Here is a 19957-nt window from a genome sequence, read left to right as displayed (position 1 = left end):
CTTTCTTTGCAAGAAAGAAAACTTGCTGAGAGCAAATATTATTTCTATAGACCTGAATTTTAGCTTTCCCCCCTTCTTTTCTTAGAAAAAACCCCAATGCTCAAATACTGAAATTAGGAAAATCACTGGTTAAGCCATTAGAGTTAAAATAAGATAGAACTCCTTTTAAAAGGCCACCTGGTAATCCAAAGATAGAAACTTCTTTCCCTCAAAGACTAAAGTATCTATTAATATATTTAAAAAAATGTTTATCAATACAATAGCCTGTTGAGCCTATATTACTGTCTCATCAGGGTTTGAGAATACCAATTCATATTATAAAATGTACAGATGCTCAGGACAAATTCTATACTAATCTATTAAACCTAGCAAGAATACAGTGCTTTGTTTTTAGAGCACCCCACGGCTCTTTTATGTAGGTGTATGTTTATCTATACAGACACACACATATTATGTATGTATTCACATAGCAAGAAAATTTAGGGCTGTGTTAAAGTTGTTAACAGATACGATGTAAGAAGAAAACAAGGATTAAAGCCTAGTGCTCATATTAGGATGAAGTACCTCTGGGTGGAGTAAGTTCAATCATGTTAATTTCACAGAAACCGACAGGGAAAATAGAAGGAGAGGTTGCATGATAACAGAACCAGTCAGATCCATCTGCCGCTTCTGAGCCATCGATCCCAATCATCAGGAATCCGTCAGCCAGCACCTTTTAAATTAAGAGAATCCCAAGTACTTGAAATTAGATACTACTATTATAAAAATACTTTAAGTGACATTCTAAAAGAAAGGAAAATCTATTATATAAAAGTCTCTTTAAAGTGAAAAACATTTCTCTATTGCATCACGTTAAATAACAGAAACTTTAATTAAAAACTTGGGTAAATTCTAGTTTGTGCCAGAAACAAAGGCAGGATTACACAGAAGTGATTTCAGAGGTCAGGGAAAAGCAGTGCCTTTGCCAATGGCTAAAGCTGCCCATTGTTGTGACATCATGAAATTGGGCGGAGTGCTCTTCTACAATTTAACTGTCTAGTCTCACTTAGGCTCTATTTCTTTTTTTGTTGTAGAGAAGGGGGCCTCACTGTGTTGCGCAGGCTGCAGTACAGTTGCTATTCACAGGTGTGATCACAGAGCACTACTACCTTGAATTCCTGGGCACAAGTGATTCTCCTGCCTCAAGCAGCTGGGATTACAGGCATGTGACACCGCACTGCTAGGCTCTAAATCCTACTTGGTAACGCCTTTCCTTCTTTCTTTCTTATTTATCACATAGACGAGTTTTTCCAACCTTCTCCATCTTTTTCAAGCTCTATCTTGACCTCTCTTACGCTATAGATAACCATGCTCCTCTGTGACAGATACCAAGGCTGGCCCACCTAAAGGTCCTCTTACTTCCTTCTTTATACCTTCACACCATTGTAACAAGTAGCCCTTTCTTAAAAACTAAGACAAACTTCTCCATCTTGTCCTATTATTACTGGGACCTTTTTCCAAATATACTATCTCTTATACTCACACATATCTCTTGTTTCCCAATTTCCATTAAATTAAAAATATTTTGAAATAGGTTTAAAGTTACAGAAAAGGTTGAAGAATAGTACAATAAACTCTATTCACCACTCAATTCAAGTCTATACTATGTAACTCCTTGCAGTCTGATTTCTGTCCTTCTCTAAATTGCCAAATTCACAAGTAAACTTCTAGTTTGCCCAACCCTGTGGCTTTCCCCCACAACATTTATCCCCTTCAAACTTCAGCCTCACAGCAGCATCTGATGATACGTGTTGACTACTCTTAACTTTCTGAAACATCTCCCAGACTGTCATCACATTAGGGTCTACTGATCAATCTTCTCCTCTCTGATCATTCCTTCTGCATTTCTTTTGGTGGTTGCCCTTTCACCTCCAACCCTTAAATTTCTGATTTTAGCTTTTTTCTTTCTGTTCTGATGACACTGTCCACATCCAATGCTACAATGATTAACTTCTATGCCAATGATTCCTAAAGTTTTTATCACAGTCCGCTTGCCTTCCAGCATCTCAGTCCTGCATTTTACCTGCATGCTGAACACATTCTCTGAGAGTTAGTATAGGGCATAAAACCAACAACTCCTTTCGAGGTAATTAATTTTCAGTAATTAAACCACAACTCCACCTCCAGCATTCATTCCTCATCTTTTTTTTTTTTTTAAGGCTGGTTAAAAGTCAAACAGTGGGAGTGGAGAAGGAACAAACAAATCTGTAACTGGCTGTTATCAATTAGTTGTAATCACCACTGCGCTCAGACCAACGTGTCCCTTCTTATCCCTGCCATTCATCTCTCTCTTGACTTTGATATTACTGTTTTCAGCCATCCTCTATAGACATTTCCCATCTTAAACACAGTTAATCTTTCCTTCAGTATTATCTCTGTTCATTCCAGAAACCTTTATCAACTTGTCTTGACTACTACAGAACTCTCAGACTGCCTGACCAAGCATTTCAAGCCTGTACTACCTGGTTCCACATTATCTTGTAGTCTCTGCCCTCAAGGTCCTTTTCCCAAGTGATCTCTACCTATTAGACATGTCCAATAACTTTCTCTTCAAGCTTAACAGTTTGGCTAAGACTTCTGTACAGAACTACCTCCTTGCATGGGACTCCTTTTTCCATTCCTCTAAATACAGCTGACTGGACCAGGGGCTTGTATATATCATACAGAGAACAAAGCCAAAGGCTGGGCTCAGCTACTGAGATTCCCTCTCAGTAATTAGAATTAACAGACACAGAGGCTGTCGCCAAGCCACCAGTGGGAGCTAGAACTGAAAGGCTATGATAAAAAACAGGGCTGGAGGCCCCCACGCGTAGACTGAGTGAGCAGGAAACCACTCGAGAGAGTGAAAGAAGAGTGGTATAGACTCAGGGTGGAGCAGAGGTGGGACAAAGAGGCTCCTGAGAGGTGGAGAAGATAATCCTGGGGCCTTTCCAGTTCTCACCCATCGTTCTTGGCCGTCTGTGAGATTGCCTGCTACGTCCCCACAGTAACTCGCCTGGAGCTGACTTTAATGGGTTTCTATTTGTCCTAAACAAAAACCTTGCCCAGAATATCCAATGCAACTTTCTGGGTATCTATTGTATGGGAATTACTTGCCATTTCCTAAACTTGTCCTGTACTTTCCTATCTTTACGCTTTTGTGCACATTCTTTCCATCAGCTTAATTTCCTCCTGCATCTCTGATGGGTCCAGTTTTCCCATCCTTCAAGATGTAGTTTCCAAATGCCCCCTCTTCTACAAAGTTTTCTTCCTGCAGTTTTCTTTAATTCCTCTACGATGTAATCTCACCTTTCTTTGCATTCCAACAGTACTGTGTATCTCTCTTAAACTATAGTCTAACTTGTATTAAACTTATTTTTCTACATCTTACCCTTGTTCTGTATATAAGACTGTAAGCTTTTTAGAGTCCAAACCAAATCTACCACAGAAATGATTAATTATTTTCTAACGATTCTTAGTATTCTACTCCTACTACACTTCATTTTCATGTGACGGACCAGAGACAGTATGGTCTGATGGCACTGTTTCCCAAAACTGGCTAATAGTCAGAATCACCTAGAGAACTGTTTTCTTTTCCTTTTCTTAAACAAGTGTAGATTTCTGGGCAACATTTTGTGTAACTTTAAGAAAAAAATTTAATTAATTTTTTGGTAGAGATGGGGTCTCAATATGCTGCCCAGGCTGGTCTTGAACTCCTGGTCTCAAGCTATCCTCCTGCCTTAGGCCTCCCAAAATGCTGGGATTACAGGCATGAGCCACCATGCCCAGCACACTTAATGTAATTCTGATTGAGTAGGTATGGAATAGGTCATAGGAATGTGTGTTTTAAATCTTATCAGGTGGCTGTGATCACCAGTCAGGTGAAGAAGAATAGGCTTTGGAGCCAGTTTTGTCTAGCGGTGTGACCATGAAGCATGGCAGTCATCATAATTGTTTTTAATTCTTTCAGCTTAAGGTTTTAAACTGTGTTGAAATGCAAATCACAATTTCAGTTACGGCTTTATGACAACAGATTCTGAATCAGTGGTTCTTAACCACGGTTGCACATGAGAATCACCCAGGGCCTTTAAAAAATGTCAATACACAATATTAAAAAAAAAAATTGATCTTAAAGGCAATAACTGCGATATAAAATAAATAAATAAATAAAAAATTGTCAATGCAGTCCCAGTGCGGTGGCATCCTGCCTGTAGTCCCAGCTACTTGGGCGGCTGAGGCGGGAGGATTGCACTTGAGCCCAGGAGTTTGACACCAGCCTAGACAACACAGAGACCCCTGTCTCTAAAAAAACAGAAAAGAAAAGAAAAGAAAAGAAAACAAAACAAAACAGAAAAAGAAAAACAAAGCCAATGCTAGGGTCCCAACCAAGACTGATTAAATCAGAATGGAGGGGAAGGGATCTGGTCAACCTGTAATTTTTTTTTTTTTTTTTTTGAGACAGAGTCTCACTCTGTTGCCTGGGCTAGAGTGCTGTGGCGACAGGCTAGCTCACAGTAACCTCAAACTCCTGGGCTCAAGCAATCCTCCTGCCTCAGCCTCCCAAAGCATTAAAATTTAGGCATGAGTCACCTTGCCTAGCCTTAAATATTTTTCCTCAAACTTAGGATATAGTTCTACAAATAAAGGTAGCAGATTCAAAATAATAATCTTGACAATAGGCTATAAAAAAAGATCTGATAAGAGAATTCAAACTTATTTGATATTCCTAGTAACCCAGGGAAGACCCAGATACACATTTTATATCAAAATGAATATGCCAAGGCCCTCCTTTTCCTATTAGTTTAAACACAGTTCCTTAAAGTTGCATTTCCATATTTTGAAGTCTATTCTCTTACCTTTCTAATGGTTGCGACACATATTGTAGAAAGATTTAATGGGTCTATAGCTTCCAATTTCATTCCTTCCTTGAACCATTCCCCACTCTGGTCTACTTCTTTTACCTAAAGAATTATATGAAAGCACATCTACTGTATAAATGTTGTCATTTTAACAATTAAAATATTATCAATGTGAAAAGATTTATCAGGTGCCTTCTCCTACCTACCTAATATTATAACTCAAACTTCCATTAAGGTTTAGAGAGAAATCAGACAATAGAATTTAAGAATAATTATAATAAAGAGTTGTGACACCTATGGATTACACGGTCTTAATTCTTTTAAGTGAACATATGTAATTGTGATGTCCATAATTTTAGGAAAAAACCCACAACCCTCTTTCAAATCTAATTTACAAATGAGGGTTCTTATAAAAACTTCTTACCTTAGCAAATAAATGTGGTGGTGTATCAAAATGTCCATCCTGTTTCTTTGTAATATCTACAAGGAAAAGTTACATACTAATCTGTCAGCATTTGTGAGAAGACCAAAAACCACGTTTCTTGAAGGCTTCAAACTCACAAGGTATGTAATACTATAAAACATGGCAAAAACACATGCCTTCTACATTTATGGTGAATAATATTCTTTACTAGTCTTTTCTCTTTTTGGAGTACATGTGCATATGCTATCAAATACATTCAGCCAATTAGAATGCTCATATTCCCTAGTTAGGGATTCACAACTTTAGAAGCATGTTTTAATGTGTTTAGTATCAATTCTAACCACATTTAATCTCACTATTTTGGTTAAAATTGAATGGAAAGGGAAAGGCTATCTTTAGATCTTTCAAATGGGCTGAATAAAAAAAGAGTAACAAAGCAATTGGTAGTTGTGACCAAAAGCACATATTTTTTAATTGAGAAAAAGTGGAAGGAATATAAAGCTATTAATTAGGACACTAATCTGGTGTGAACTTTTACTAATTAAGGTAGAATACACAGCCCAAACAACTAGAATGGTATTTTTCATCTATGTAATTCTGTAGAGAAAATAACCAAGTAGTATAATTCACAGCCTCAATGATACTTTCAAGAGTTCCTGCCATAGGTTGCTTACCCGATCTTTTGAATCGATGGCCTATGCTTCGAGACCAACCAATGTGATGGATTAATGGGCTGTGCATATGGCACCAGAAGTCATCTGTCCTATCTTCACTCTCTTCATACACTAGTCTTAATCTTCCTCCAATTACACTTTCCACGACTGCCACTCGTGTCCGACACAAATGCCTCTTGTCAACCACTTCTACTCTCATGCAAGGTTTGAAAGGATACTGCATACTCTCTGAAACCTTAAAGGAAAAGCAGACAGAACCTGTTCAAAAATCATGACAAAGATCTACAAGTAATTTTAATATTGTACTCTTAAAAATGCTGAATGCCCTTGAAATTTATAATAGCATAGATCATCTAGTTCATGAAATTAAAACAATTCTTTAAAAATCTTCTAAGTTACTCCTTTTGTTAGAGCTCTTCGGTCTTCTTAAGATCCTGTTTTTACCTTTTGTGAGAAATCAGGAGGAAGTGTTTTGGCACCAGTAAGTCGTTTCACTAGAAAAGCTTTCCAGTTTGTATACTTATGTTGAATAGCTAAAACAAAAGAAATAACCAGTTACATTTTAACAAAAAGAATTGTTCCATAAATTATTTTTTAAAAAATAGTAACAAATTTCTCTGCAAGTCAGATTATTAATTTAGGTTCTGAAAAGTGACCAAAACAGAGAAAACAAGTATGTGTCTTGCTAGCAAAAAAGTTACTTGACACCAAAAAATACTATTTTAATTTCTATATTACTTTAATGTTACCACAAATAAAACAGCATTAAAGTAAACATATATAAAATTACAGTATGGGCAAATAAGCTACTTACTTCTAGGAGGAACAAGAGGTTTTCCACTGGCTGCACACCAACCAACTGGATGGATATCAGAACCACATATATTGCACCAGAAGTCCAGCCCAGAGTCATTTTCAAATCCTTCATATCTTAAAAGGGCATTGTAACCTGAAACCAACAAATCACGCACTACATATTAAGACAACAAAAGTATATCAAACAACATAGCATCTGACAACAGTTGTCAAACTTTACTGTGTATCTGCAACAGGTTCACCTCCAGGGTTTGTTAAGACTGATGGCTGGGCACCTCCACTCCAGAGATTCTGATTTAGTAGATCTTGGGTGGGTCTGAGAATTTACATTTTTAACAAGCAGATGCTGCTGTTGCTGCTGCTGGTCTACGGACCAAACTTTTGAGAACTATTTCTTCAATGTAATTAGTTTATCTGTTTTTAGAGCATGGCTTCCTCCTTTGAATATATTTCAATTTTATCCATAATTTCTCTAGAAATTTTTTTTTCTGGAAAAGTCTCGGCAAAAACAACGGTGAGGCAGTTCTACTAAAATGCATTGTTCTGAATATAAAAGAGAAGGTTGTGATAAGCTAATAAAACCCTGTAAAGTCACACAAATCCAGTTCAAGTATATTTTTAAAAAATTGCTTTTATCCAGCTGCTTAGGTGGTTTATTCTCTTGGATAATTTGAATATGCCTTATTTAAGAATCTAAATTTTTCTGTCCTATTTATTTGGAAATAAAATTTGAACATGCAATGTAAAAAGTTCAGTAAACACAAAAGTATGTGAAATCACTTAAAACTGTATGTTTTAGGCAAACTGGACATCTTGTTTCCTAGAAAGAATAAAAAATATATAATATATCCTGTTTATAATCTAATAAACCTCATGTTGATAACAAATTAAAGTTTAATCTAAGGTCTTTAATGGAATAAAAAAAGGCCAATAAACTTGTACTTTGGGCTAGGAGCCAAGTTCAGTCAGCATTTTCATGTGTTAGTATCTATGATGAAAATTTACAGCATTAAACCTTTAGTTTTAAAATTCAATAATTCACAGAACAACTTGTAAGTCTGCTAATTATTGCTGAACTCTAGATTATGATTAACATCAGGCTCACTTGTACAAAGGCATTAAAGTGGTTTAAAAGAAGATAAATGATGCAATTAGATAAAACAGAAATGTAAAATCAGAGATGAAAGGTAGAAATAATTCTTGGATATTAAATGCATCGCTCTTTAGAGCTATTTAAATGTAACTGACTTAAATGCCTAGGACAGAAACAATATGTTGTTTTAAATTATAGTGTAGAGAATTTAGATAATGCTTCCACAGCTGGGAAAATGTTTCAAGGAAAAGGTGGGGGATTGGACTGGGTTACATAGGTTTAGTACAGGAATGGGACACTCTTACAAGAGTGATCAAAGGCACAGTGGTGGCAAAGAACATGCTGTAGGAAAGAGAGAGGGAGACTAGCCTCATTAGAACAGATCATTTATGTTGGGGAGCAACAAAACATTTGTCAAGTGGTATATGGTAAAACTCATCAATAGCTGTAAATGCAGACCATCTTGACCCTTCAAGTACAAAGAAGCCAATAAAGATGACTTTAGGCAATTAAGTCTATCAGCAGTACACAGTAGAGCAATATGCAGTGTTTTGGGAAGAATGCTGGAGACAACACTAGGAAGAGTAGGATGAGTTAGATACCTCTTACGTAGTAATCTAAGGATTACTGTTCTTATCTGAGTGGCTGTCTGCCCTTCCTCTAAAGTACTACAGTGCCCTACACCACTCACTGAGTCCCTTGCCATACAATGTCTGGCAGTATTCAACATTTGGCTGATGTGAGCCTGCTGAAAAAAACAAGTCTTACACTTCTGTACATACGTGTCCACGCTGTCTAATACAGCAGATCCCTAACACATTGATTTCATGAGCGAAAAGGGCTGGGGTAGGGTAGAGGCAATGGGAATGAAGAGAAAGGAGGAGCCCAAGGTATATGAAATTATCAACACCTGTTCACTTTTGGTATTACGGATCTTATCACTTTTCTTTAGTACTTCAACTTTTGTTACTTTTCACAGTATTTCCCTACACCAGGGGTTGGCAAACTATATTATGGCCCCTACATCTGGTCAACTGTATGATTTTTTTTTTTTGGGCGATCTGCAATCTAAAAATGGTTTTACATTTTCAGAGGGTTGAAAAGAAAAATCAAAGGAAGAACATTTTATGATACATAATAATTATATGAAATTCAAATTTCCCATAAAGTTCTACTGGAACACAGTCGCATGCATCCATTTATGCACCGCTATGGCTGCTTTCGTGTTACAGTGGTAGAGACGAGCAGCTGTGACAGAGGTCATATCGCCTTGCAAAAGTTGAAAATTACTGTCCGGCTTTTCACAGAAAATTTGCCAACCCCTGTTTCTTTGTCATATTATTTATTTGGTAATACTTGCAAAATTTATAAACATACTTTTTTTACAAAAGATTACAAGTATCATTGTCATTTTTAGTAAATTCTTATTCATGCTTTTCACCTGCTAATTTTACAATTCCAGCAATCCAGAAGACTTTGGTAGGTAGGCTGCAGTCTGTATTGGGAACTTCTACTCTCACATTTTCTGAGATATCACCCCAGCAGGTCCCCATAGGTGCCTGTCACATAAAAATTATTAAATTATTGTCTTAACATAAAGCCTAAAACATATCATTCAAAATTAAACATTACTATCAAATAATGGGACTATTAAGCTAAAAATGTAATCCATTCATTTTTCTCTAAAAATGTAACTTATTGCTCCTTTCACAGAATTCTACTGGAAAAAAGCCAGTGTCAGGGTCAAACTCAAGAACAGAGAATTCACATATTTATAATAGATCCATGTTGACTTCAAAATTCAATACTGTCCTAACACAAGATTTAAGCGGCAATTTTTCTAAAAGCTGAATTACAAATTTGATAGCAGATTTCACAGGATAAACTGATTTAAGAAACTTAATTATTTTTAATATGTACTAAATGTATTTTAATCTCTAATTTTCAAAGATCTGGCCAAAGAACAGAAAGAAAAATAATTCCAATCAGCACTGTGGTTTCCAACAACATGAACTAGAGAAAGGAAACTTATCTGTATTTTCAATTTAAGTTAAATTCATGGAATATAAATGTAGTCTATTAAGATGGATAAAAAGGAAAAGCATTGGATAAAGTAAGAAGGTGAAGTTGAAGAGTTTTTGGAGATGAATACCATGATAAATTATAAAATAACTTATTTCAATATTTCTCATGCAGAAATTACTAAAAAGAGAAACTTCCAATGTTAGAACTGGAAATCACTAGCCTCAACCCTCAATTGTTAAGATGGGGACTCAGAAAGCCAATTAAGTGAGTACCATGAAGGGACTTTCCAAAATCTAGCAGATGTTCCCAAATTACAATTTACATTATATTTTAATCCTTGAAACTCAAGGCAATTCACAATTATTTGGAATCTATGCAATGGTGAATTAAATTGAATAAGTGAATTCAGGAATATAAATGCTGGTAATACTAAACAATCTCTGTTGCCCTGGATGATCAGCTCCTCATTAGATACAATTTAGAACCTTGATCATGAAGAAAAGGATTACGTGAGGTTATAAAGACCTGATAATGTGAACAAATCAAGAAAAAACAAAATAGCTTCAAAACTCCAGGATGAGCAAAGACATCTATTAGTTACAGGAACTAGCCAATTTGAACATGGGGCAAATGTCTTCCATGCAAGGCTCCTCATACTTTTTTTTTTGGTGGATTAGCCTAAGACGATATTTAAACCCTATCCTCTCAACAGTTTGTGGAATTTCTGAAGGAGAGAAAGAGAATATCAAATACTGAACTAGGATTAAGTCTAGAAAACAAAGACAGAATCAATTAATGGCTATTGCTTTAAGTAGTAAGCAATGAGTACACCTTAATATAACTTGGAGATGTGGCCTATCTCAACTATTTGTGATTCTGGAAGGGTACACTTAATAATATCCCTGAGTTGTGCAAAAAAAAAAAAAAAAAAAATCATTATGACCACTTCCTTCTTTTTGTTTAAACTGAAAGATTGGACTCTTCAGGTTCTGCTATCTTCCCCTATATCATTCTAGACTGTGGGGCCATCCCTATTGCCAGCAGATACAATCAAAAAAGGAGAGGCTGGAAGGAAGACAGGTAACATAGATTAAGCTAACATATATTAACACAAAGATCATGTATTCACCTCTTGAGGATGAACCAATTAGAGCAGACAGATGCAGTCAAATGCATGCATTAAATTAAGGTACGGTATCCATCCCTCTTTGGTTGCCAAATCTGTGAATTGGGTTTATTTTTAATTGAGAAGAAAGAGGCATGGTTATACTGACAAGCTGGGGGTTAGGTTGGCACATTGCTAAATGAGTTTGGTGTATAGGATGCCCTTTTGAGGTAGATGTGACAACCTGTCATACTGACATTTTTTTTTTAAACCTTAACATTTGTTTGGAGAAAGTAACTTTTAATCATATCTTATTAAAGAAAACAAAATGTGAATATTAAAAAATAAAGTTAATGTTTACTTTGGTGGGGGACATTATGTTTTGGTCCCTACGGTCTGGATTGGTATAGGAGAAAGTAGCAGAAAGTGACATTTGTTCTTGCCTGTAAGGTTGTGGTTCTGCTAGGCCCTCTTAAACCAATCCATATGGTTCACTCTAAGAAAAAAAATGAAGAAACAAAAACATCAACAAGAAAGAGCACTATAATCATAGCATAGTATGTGCTCAATGTGTTGAAATAATAAGGTAATTTCATAGATATATCTGCCCTTTTGTTTAAAAATGAATATTCTTAAGTGTGGAAGACTAAATGACCCAGGGCTTGACAGCCATCTTCATCCAAGTCATCTGTCTCCTCTTGCTGGCAGGAGGGATACCTCTGAAAGTCTGGATTGGCATAGCATGAACTAGCAGAACCATGATTTACAGGTAACAACAAATTTACCTTCCAGACTCAGGACGCGAGGTCCACCTCAGGCTCCTCCCAAACAAGGAAGATCTGCTCCACCACTTCCTGCTCCAGGGCCACTCGTGAGGGCTATCTGGGAGCGACTGTCCTTCCCTGCAAGGTAAGCTGTCATCAGGTCCTGCAGGACATGGCCAAATCCAAATGCTGAGGGGTCCCCAATACAAATGTATGATAACCTCCACCTGACTGTAAGGAAATAATTGGGTGGGAAGTCTTATTTTCTGCACTTCAAGATCATTCCCAGATAGTCCAATAGCTCAGATGGCCAGTATTCAGACTCTCAGAGGGCTGATACACCGCACACACGATGCTTTATGGCAGAAATACAGATTTCCCTCTGCAGAGTTACCAACCTATAACTTTTGATAACACTCAATCTTTACTCTTAACAAAGAGAGTATAAGTGGGCAGAGGCAAGACCTGGTCACACATAGGTAACCAAGAAAGAATGTATTCTACTGAGATGGCAAATGTATAAAAAGTCACCATTAAAATACCTTCAGATGAACAGGCAAAAGATTACTGAAGTATATCTAGCAGAGAAAGATGAAATATTATTTGACCAAAAGGGGGAGAAAACATCACATAAAATTAAGTAGAAAGAAATTATAATTTTTAAATACTACTCACTGGAATTGGTAGGAAGTAGAAACAGAGAAAAGAGAAATTGTTCGCACCTTCTCCACAAAGTCTACTCACCTTTAGAACTGATACTAGAATCTACTTTTTGGGGTGGTGGCAGCAGGGAGATGGGGAGTACAAGAAGAGTACAAAAGGAGAACGGGATGCTTGGAAAGGAAGTAAGATTAAGAATGAGAGAATGCTACGCGTATGTAAAAAGACAGGAAGCCGTGGCTACTAATTTGGAAGGCATAAAATAATCCATTAATTTTTTAAAAAAACCATATTAAACCAATATTGGTTAAGAATTGGGAGATCCCCATAGGAAAACAAAAAGCACTTTAGGAAACAGAAAAAAATTAAGAAAATAATCACGATTTATTTAGGCTTTCTTTTTGCTGATTAAAATTTTATTAGGCTTTCTTTAAAACATAAGAGAAAGATAATTTTTATTACAGTAGAGTCCACTGCTCTCCTGCAGAGAATTTATTTCATGGCAACCCTCATAACAGCACTAGTAAGTGCCACAAACTAATTTAAGTTATATTTCCATTAGAAAGAAATTTTGCAATCTAGGATATACTAAAGATTTTAACTGCAGTTAAAATGGAAACAAAGTCATATTATTTATTTCCAACTTTAAATAGAATCCTGTGTGTGGGGTCAAGGCTAGGGAAAAAAAACAAGAAGAAAACTTTACTGGAAAAAGATTATTTTACTGATAAGCACATACCTGAGAAACAGATGAGTTTTACTATAAATTATTGCCATTGTACTTACACAAACAAAAGGGCTTTTTCTGTCCTTAAAACCTAAAAATATATGTGTGATACATACTGCAAAGAAATATGGATAACATTATCCCTTCAAAAAAGCTGGCATACATAGAGGCCTGGCACAAAAAGAGTATTAGAATATATCATGCAAGTGATAGGTATGTCTGTGGTGGCAGAATGAAAAAGTATGATAAATTCAGCTTTAAAGTTTTAGCACATATGTGTACAAAAACCTTTTTTTTTTTTTTGGGTGCAAAACGGAACCTATTTTCAAGGAAGAAAAAGGGATGATTACAGTATTTCTGGTCTTAACAAGCACATTGATTAATGTATTATTCAGATACCAAACAAAAGAAATCTGAAGTCTATAAATGCATAACACTAAAGGAATATGAATTTAGCTTTTACATGGTTTCATGTACATTTGATATTAGCACCTTTTGCCCCATGATGTGATCTTTGGAAATAAATATTTCACTTGATTTCATAAGGCAAATAATGAGAAAAAGGTGTGCTTCAATTTAAAAGACTATAGTCTTAAAAAATTTTCTTTTAGGCCGGGCGCAGTGGCTCACGCCTGTAATCCTAGCACTCTGGGAGGCCGAGGCAGGTGGATCGCTCGAGGTCAGGAGTTTGAGACCAGCCTGAGCAAGAGCGAGACCCCGTCTCTACTAAAAATAGAAAGAAATTATCTGGCCAACTAAAAATATATACAGAAAAAATTAGCTGGGCATGGTGGCGTATGCCTGTAGTCCCAGCTACTGGGGAGGCTGAGGCAGTAGGATCGCTTAAGCCCAGGAGTTTGAGGTTGCTGTGAGCTAGGCTGATGCCACGGCACTCACTCTAGCCCGGGCAACACAGCGACACTCTGTCTCAAAAAAAAAAAAAATTTTTTTCTTTTAAAAATTGAGAGCTTTAAGCTAAATGTTCTGAATACACATAAAACTGGAGGCTCCCTTGGGTTCAAAAATAAACAACTAATATAAGAAAATAGTCTGTGAATTTCATAAATGTTTACAGTCCACCTAACTGGCATTTGGTACTGTATTAATATTTTGGAGATTTTTCCAGTTAGGATAGATATGGATACTGCTTTTATGGTCTTAATTTAAAAATACATTTAAAAACAAGAATTTGAATTATGAAAAGTAGGTTAAAGCCTAAAGTTAAATATTATATCTAGTTACTCAAAAAAGCAGCAACAGTTTCTTCATTTATAAGAGATTAACTGGCCAGGTATGGTGGCTTATGCCTGTAATCCCAGCACTTTGGGAGGCCAAGGTGGGAGGATTGCTTGAGGCTGGGAACTCAAGACCAGCCTGGGCAACAAAGTGAGACCCCCATCTTTACAAAAAATAAAAATAACTGGGTGTGGTGGGTGTGTACCTGCAGTCCCAGCTACTTGGGAGGTTGAAGAAGCATGAGGATCACTTGAGCCCAGGAATTCAAGGCTGTGTGAGCTATGATCAGGCCACTGTACTACAGCCTGGGCGGCAAAGGGAAATCCTGTCTCTTTAAAGAAAGAGATGGACTAGAAGAACTAGAGAATTTTAAGGATGTTTTCCAGCTTTGTGACCATATGATTTCGGATTAAATAAAAGTGATATTACTCAATTCAGTTTCCAACCTCAGGGACTGCCAAGGAAGGGGTGGCCAAGTATCAGGGGCTAAGGCTCTGGCAGTACCACCCTGTTCCTGCCAGACCCATCAGCGCAGCTTCCTCTAATCCCAACTGTGCTCTAAGGTCTGAGTAAGATTTTATCAGGGAAAAGGAGAATTCTGATAGTTAAATAAAAGGTCTGAAAACGACCACCCAGATAAAATGAAATATATCAGATACATGGCAATCATAATATATAGATTTCGAGGAAGTAGATATACTAACTGCCAACCACAGCTTGATTTCCATTGCTGATTAAATAGTTACAATAATTATCAAAAAGGATACAGTCTATGATCTACTCTGAGGATGACATCAGAAGTCTGAAGACAGACCATGGAAAGAACTCTACTCTTGCAATTCTATCACTTTAGAACTAATCACAATAATATCTAAGTGATAGAAAATAGAAAATGTTTAGCTGGGATCCTTACTCCAACATAGCAACACAACAAGACCCTGTTTCTTTATCATAAAAGGGAAAAAAAAAAATTAGCCAGGCTTGGTGGTTGTGTGCCTATAGTCCCAGATACTCGGGAGGCTGAGGCAGGAGGATCACTTGAGCCCAAGAGTTTAAGGTTACAGTGAGCTATGATGATGCCATTGCACTCTAGTGTGGGCAACAGAGTGAGACCCTGTCTCAAAACAAAACAAACACCAAAAAACCCCCCCCAAGACTTGGACATGAAATAATACCTTATGTTTTGAGACTTTGAAATGCTACTCTCTTTGGTACCCTGAGAACTTATATAAAATAGCTTGACATGGTTTAAGACATAAAAACAGATATGAAGAGAGATCAAGGCCATTCAGAAGGAGACAACAGACAAATGTCCCAGGAATGTGAGATGAAAGTGTTACTATAACTGAGAACTTAATTTAATTCTGAGCTTCTTAGCACCAGGAAAGCACTATCCCAAGAGAGGAGAGTTAAAGACTTGCTTTGTAGTTCTCTTTAAAGCCGCTGCTGCTGTATATGGAATATATCTCACAAATGTAATACTACTATTAGCATTACAGCAAAATAAATTACCTATTTTATGTTGAGATTAAGATTCCACTCAAGTTGGAGACAGTCAGCCTGCCACTGACTAAGGACATCTGTACTTTCCAGAAAGGACACTGGCAATTTAATGAACTGAGCTTTAATTTCTACCTCCAGATTAATATGCTTGACTATGACCAAAATCCTTCACTGACCATGAATGAGTGAAAATTCATTTGGATTTTCACAGCAGGGACCCAAGCCCAGTTTTGGTCATATGTTGATTATTTAAAAATAAAGCCCTAAATCAACAAAATGCTTAGTGTAAACAAAATTTCATTAATTTTCTAAATTCTCTTATACGTGGACAATAGCAGATAGGAATCTTCAAATATTAAACTTGTAGCCAGGTTAAAAAAAGTCTTGGAGAGAATTAATCACAGATAATCAAATCAAAAGGAAAATTTGTCATCAGATACATTTTAAACATAATTCTGAATTACTTCAGACACTCTGTAACAATCTACTTGCTAAAAAGATTTTTTTCCTCTATTTTTTGAGTTTTTGAAAATATACTTTAAATAGAACCCTCCTTTTCCTAAATTTCTTTTTTCTGTATTAGGCCCTAAATTATTTTAGATACTTTTTTTTAAAAGGTTTAGAAAAATCTTAGCAAACCAGTCGAGTCAATTAAAACACTTACTGAACTTTGCTCTTTGGACTTCATATAGAAAAGAGGCTGAAGTACCCAATAAATTTAATTGGCAATTTAAGTGATGCACAGAAGGAAAGAGAAGGAAGGAAACAGTGATGTGAAAAGGAGGCAGACTCCGGAGCTGACAGGGGTGGGGAGCAGGAGACTCCCTGCAATCAGAGCAATGGGCAGGAGGGAGGGAGAAAGGCTCACACCCTCATGTCATCTCAAAGGAACATCACTACTGTCAATTCAGACAAAACAGGAAGGGGCATGCACTTACTGGCAAGGGGGAAGGAGGATCAGAAGGAAATAAAGATGGTTGGGCAGTTAACTGACAAAACTATTAGATGAGGCCAAATTAGGACTTTTGAGTCTACATGTAGAAAAAAATATTTCACCCGACAGCAAGGGCACAGGGGTTCTGAAGGTCTTTGTAATTCGAGTTCTAATTTTTAAAGTTTTATTGGAAAAGCTCAAAGCCAAGACTGTGTAGGGAGTGTGATATCACTCTCTATTTTATGTAACAAACTATTTCATTGGCAATGACTTCCCCTGCTTGGCCCCCTTGGTTAGGCATTCACATAATGAACACATGCTCAGGATTCACGGAAGACATGATAAACGCAGTGGCACAATTCTGAGACCAATGGTCTGTGCAGCATTTCTGGGAAATGCCACTGTATAAATTAATGGTTTTCCCCAATAAAATGTTTTACCCAAATTAAAGGATCCTTAAAGGGGAAGCCAGTTGCTTCAGATTTCAATGTCTGCAGTATTCTACTAATAATACAAGAACAGTCCTTGAAGATGAGGTAGTTCCATTAAAGCAACCTGACAACACCTTGAGATATCTCTTCAAGTTCCCATAACTTATACTTCTCAGTCCTATGCCTGAGTATGCCACACCAAAGGTCCACGCAGAGAAACTCTGACTACTTAACATAAATACTGGAAGCTGTTCTAACAGTTGCAGAGAATGCCTCTGTAGATGCCACTTTGTCAGCCCTACTGTGAGAGACAGCACAAAGGCCCCTGTAGCCACATGGGAGAAAGCACCTATGGCCACCCCTCAATACTGCACCATCACCGTCATGTCCAGGGCTTACTTCCTTTTTTTTTTTTGTGAGACAGAGTCTCGCTCTGTTGCCCGGGCTAGAGTGAGTGCCATGGCATCAGCCTAGCTCACAGCAACCTCAAACTCCTGGGCTCAAGCAATCCTTCTGCCTCAGCCTCCCATGTAACTGGGACTACAGGCATGCGCCACCATGCCCGGCTAACTTTTTTCTACATATTTTTAGTTGTCCAGCTAATTTCTTTCTACTTTTTTTTTTAGTAGAGATGGGGTCTCACTCTTGCTCAGGCTGGTCTTGAACTCCTGAGCTCAAACGATCCGCCCGCCTCGGCCTTCCAGAGTGCTAGGATTACAGGCGTGAGCCACCGCGCCTGGCCCAGGGCTTACTTCTGACAGACCTAAAACACTGAAAAGTTATTCTGAAGAGTGGTAAATACTACATTCTACATTGAAACCACTCCATTATTATATTTAAATAATAATTAAACAAGCTGGTGTGTTGTGCAGGAACAAACAAGATACCTACAGGGCATGATTACCAGGAATACTCTGAGGGTAGGTGAGTAAAATGAAACTTCAGGCAGCACAATGATGGGGTTATGTGACCTCAAGGAAAGAGTTCTGATGTCACTTATATTTGAATGGGTCAGCTCTAATATTGATGTTTAACTCTTTGGAGGGGGGTTATTTCTCTTAAATGATTTTAAGTGAATCGATTACAAGCTGAACTTGGGTGAATAATTCATATCTGAGTATTAAATATACATCACCATCTTCTATTTTATAGGAAGTATCTTGGCTTGTCAAAAATGAGGAGGAAATAAAGTTTTTTTAATGACTGTGTTCTCTGCAATAGCAAAATCTCCCCCTGAATTAATAAACCCTTTTTTAGGGTGTTAAAGCCCACCAATACTTTGGTGCTTACAGCTCATCTTACATTCAGACTCACCTACTGGGGGGCAGAAGGGTCATCAGCTTAGGTGAGGGACGGAGGATTTATCACTGCAGGGGCTGGGAGGCAGTGGGAGGAGTTTAGAAAGTGGGCAAGCAAGCTGGAGAGATGATGGAGCTGCCTGCGCCTTCTGGACCCCTCTTTGGCACAAGGGAGGGGGACCAGGCCTGCTGAGGTGAGGAAGAGGACTGAGAGTTAAAAGACTATGGCAGAGGAGATGGGCTCCTAGCAAGAAAGGAAGCCTGGAAGGAAAACAGAGGGATGCGGGTAAGAAGAAGGGGGTCTGAACTATTTCTTCTAGAAGCATTTTAATGAGGTCAAAGGCTATATTGGGGAGGAAAGTAAAGGACTTAGAAGGGGCATAGTGGATTTCTCACTTTTTATGATTGTCTGATTTCAGAGTGGGAGTGGTTTTTGGGGATCATCAGGTCTGCAAAATGGCCCAGACACTGCCCTGTATGTAGCCGAGTGGAGCTTCTTCTAGGAGGTTCTCTGTTCTGCTTACATGGTTTCCTTATCCTTGAAGAGCTTCCCATCTAGGCTCTACCTGGTTAGTTCCTATTTATTCCTTTTGGGTTTTTATTTTCCTATTTGTTCTTTAAGGTTCAGTTTACGTTCTTTGTTATGACACTTTCTGGCAAAACTAGTGCCTCCCTGTCATACTATCTATTCACCTATTCACCGCTGCACTAGTACCCAGTGAAGAACACCTTTTTGAAGGGTTTTTCATGATATATATCACATATTTCAGCTCACAATACTACATTATTAACAGTTCCTTATTTGTTTTTGTAGTTTTACATGTGCAGGCAAAAACAACACTAGAAGAAAGATCCTTCATTTTTTTGAATCATCAGGTCAAACCACAGATTTAAGTAACATACATGATGAATGGTTTCTATTAGGTTGAACCAAATGACACTGCCAATATGTAACTATTTCTGATATACAAAGCTAGCAATTTTATATGATTCAACTTAATATGAAAATTGGATGAGACTAGTACTTTCCCTTTGTTTAAAAATAATTTCAAATTCCAATTTCTTTATAGGGAGCTTTCACGTAAAAAACTTACAGAAGTTATTTTTAGCAATTAGTAAGTATAATAAAAGAGAAGCATTTCAATGACAATGTATAAAATAAACATTTTCTAAAGATAAGATGGTTAGGTGTTATTGTACCTTCAGATTTAAACAATGACTAAGCATTTCAAAATAAGAAGGTGAGAAATTCCATACTTACATGTTTAAAACAGGTGACTGGAGCTGCTATAAAGCTATTGCTATTTATGTAGTTACCCCAGCTGAAACCTTCCATGGAGACTGCTGAAATAAAACAAATTTAGATACATCACAATTCTCAAATCTTTTA

The 19957-nt window shown here is 37.2% G+C and overlaps 1 protein-coding gene across 8 annotated transcripts in view; it reads right to left on the bottom strand.

Moving 5' to 3' along the window:
* MBTD1 (mbt domain containing 1) overlaps window positions 1-19957 on the bottom strand; it is a 59949-nt gene that overhangs the window by 14509 nt on the left and 25483 nt on the right. For 7 of the 8 annotated variants that reach the window (XM_045525156.1, XM_045525158.1, XM_045525162.1 and 4 more), the window contains 8 exons: window positions 19829-19911; window positions 9326-9443; window positions 6790-6924; window positions 6420-6508; window positions 5976-6210; window positions 5302-5357; window positions 4875-4979; window positions 565-712 (listed from right to left, as the gene is read on the bottom strand). In XM_045525156.1, coding sequence (XP_045381112.1) covers window positions 565-712; window positions 4875-4979; window positions 5302-5357; window positions 5976-6210; window positions 6420-6508; window positions 6790-6924; window positions 9326-9443; window positions 19829-19911 — 969 coding nt within the window. The remainder of the gene's footprint in view (window positions 1-564; window positions 713-4874; window positions 4980-5301; window positions 5358-5975; window positions 6211-6419; window positions 6509-6789; window positions 6925-9325; window positions 9444-19828; window positions 19912-19957) is intronic. The other variant, XM_045525157.1, reaches the window with a different exon arrangement.

Source organism: Lemur catta, chromosome 15, assembly GCF_020740605.2.
Source record: "Lemur catta isolate mLemCat1 chromosome 15, mLemCat1.pri, whole genome shotgun sequence".
Classification (NCBI taxonomy): domain Eukaryota; kingdom Metazoa; phylum Chordata; class Mammalia; order Primates; family Lemuridae; genus Lemur; species Lemur catta.
The sequence above is the reverse complement of the archived record's forward strand: the minus strand, read 5'-3'. Positions and strand labels throughout refer to the sequence as shown.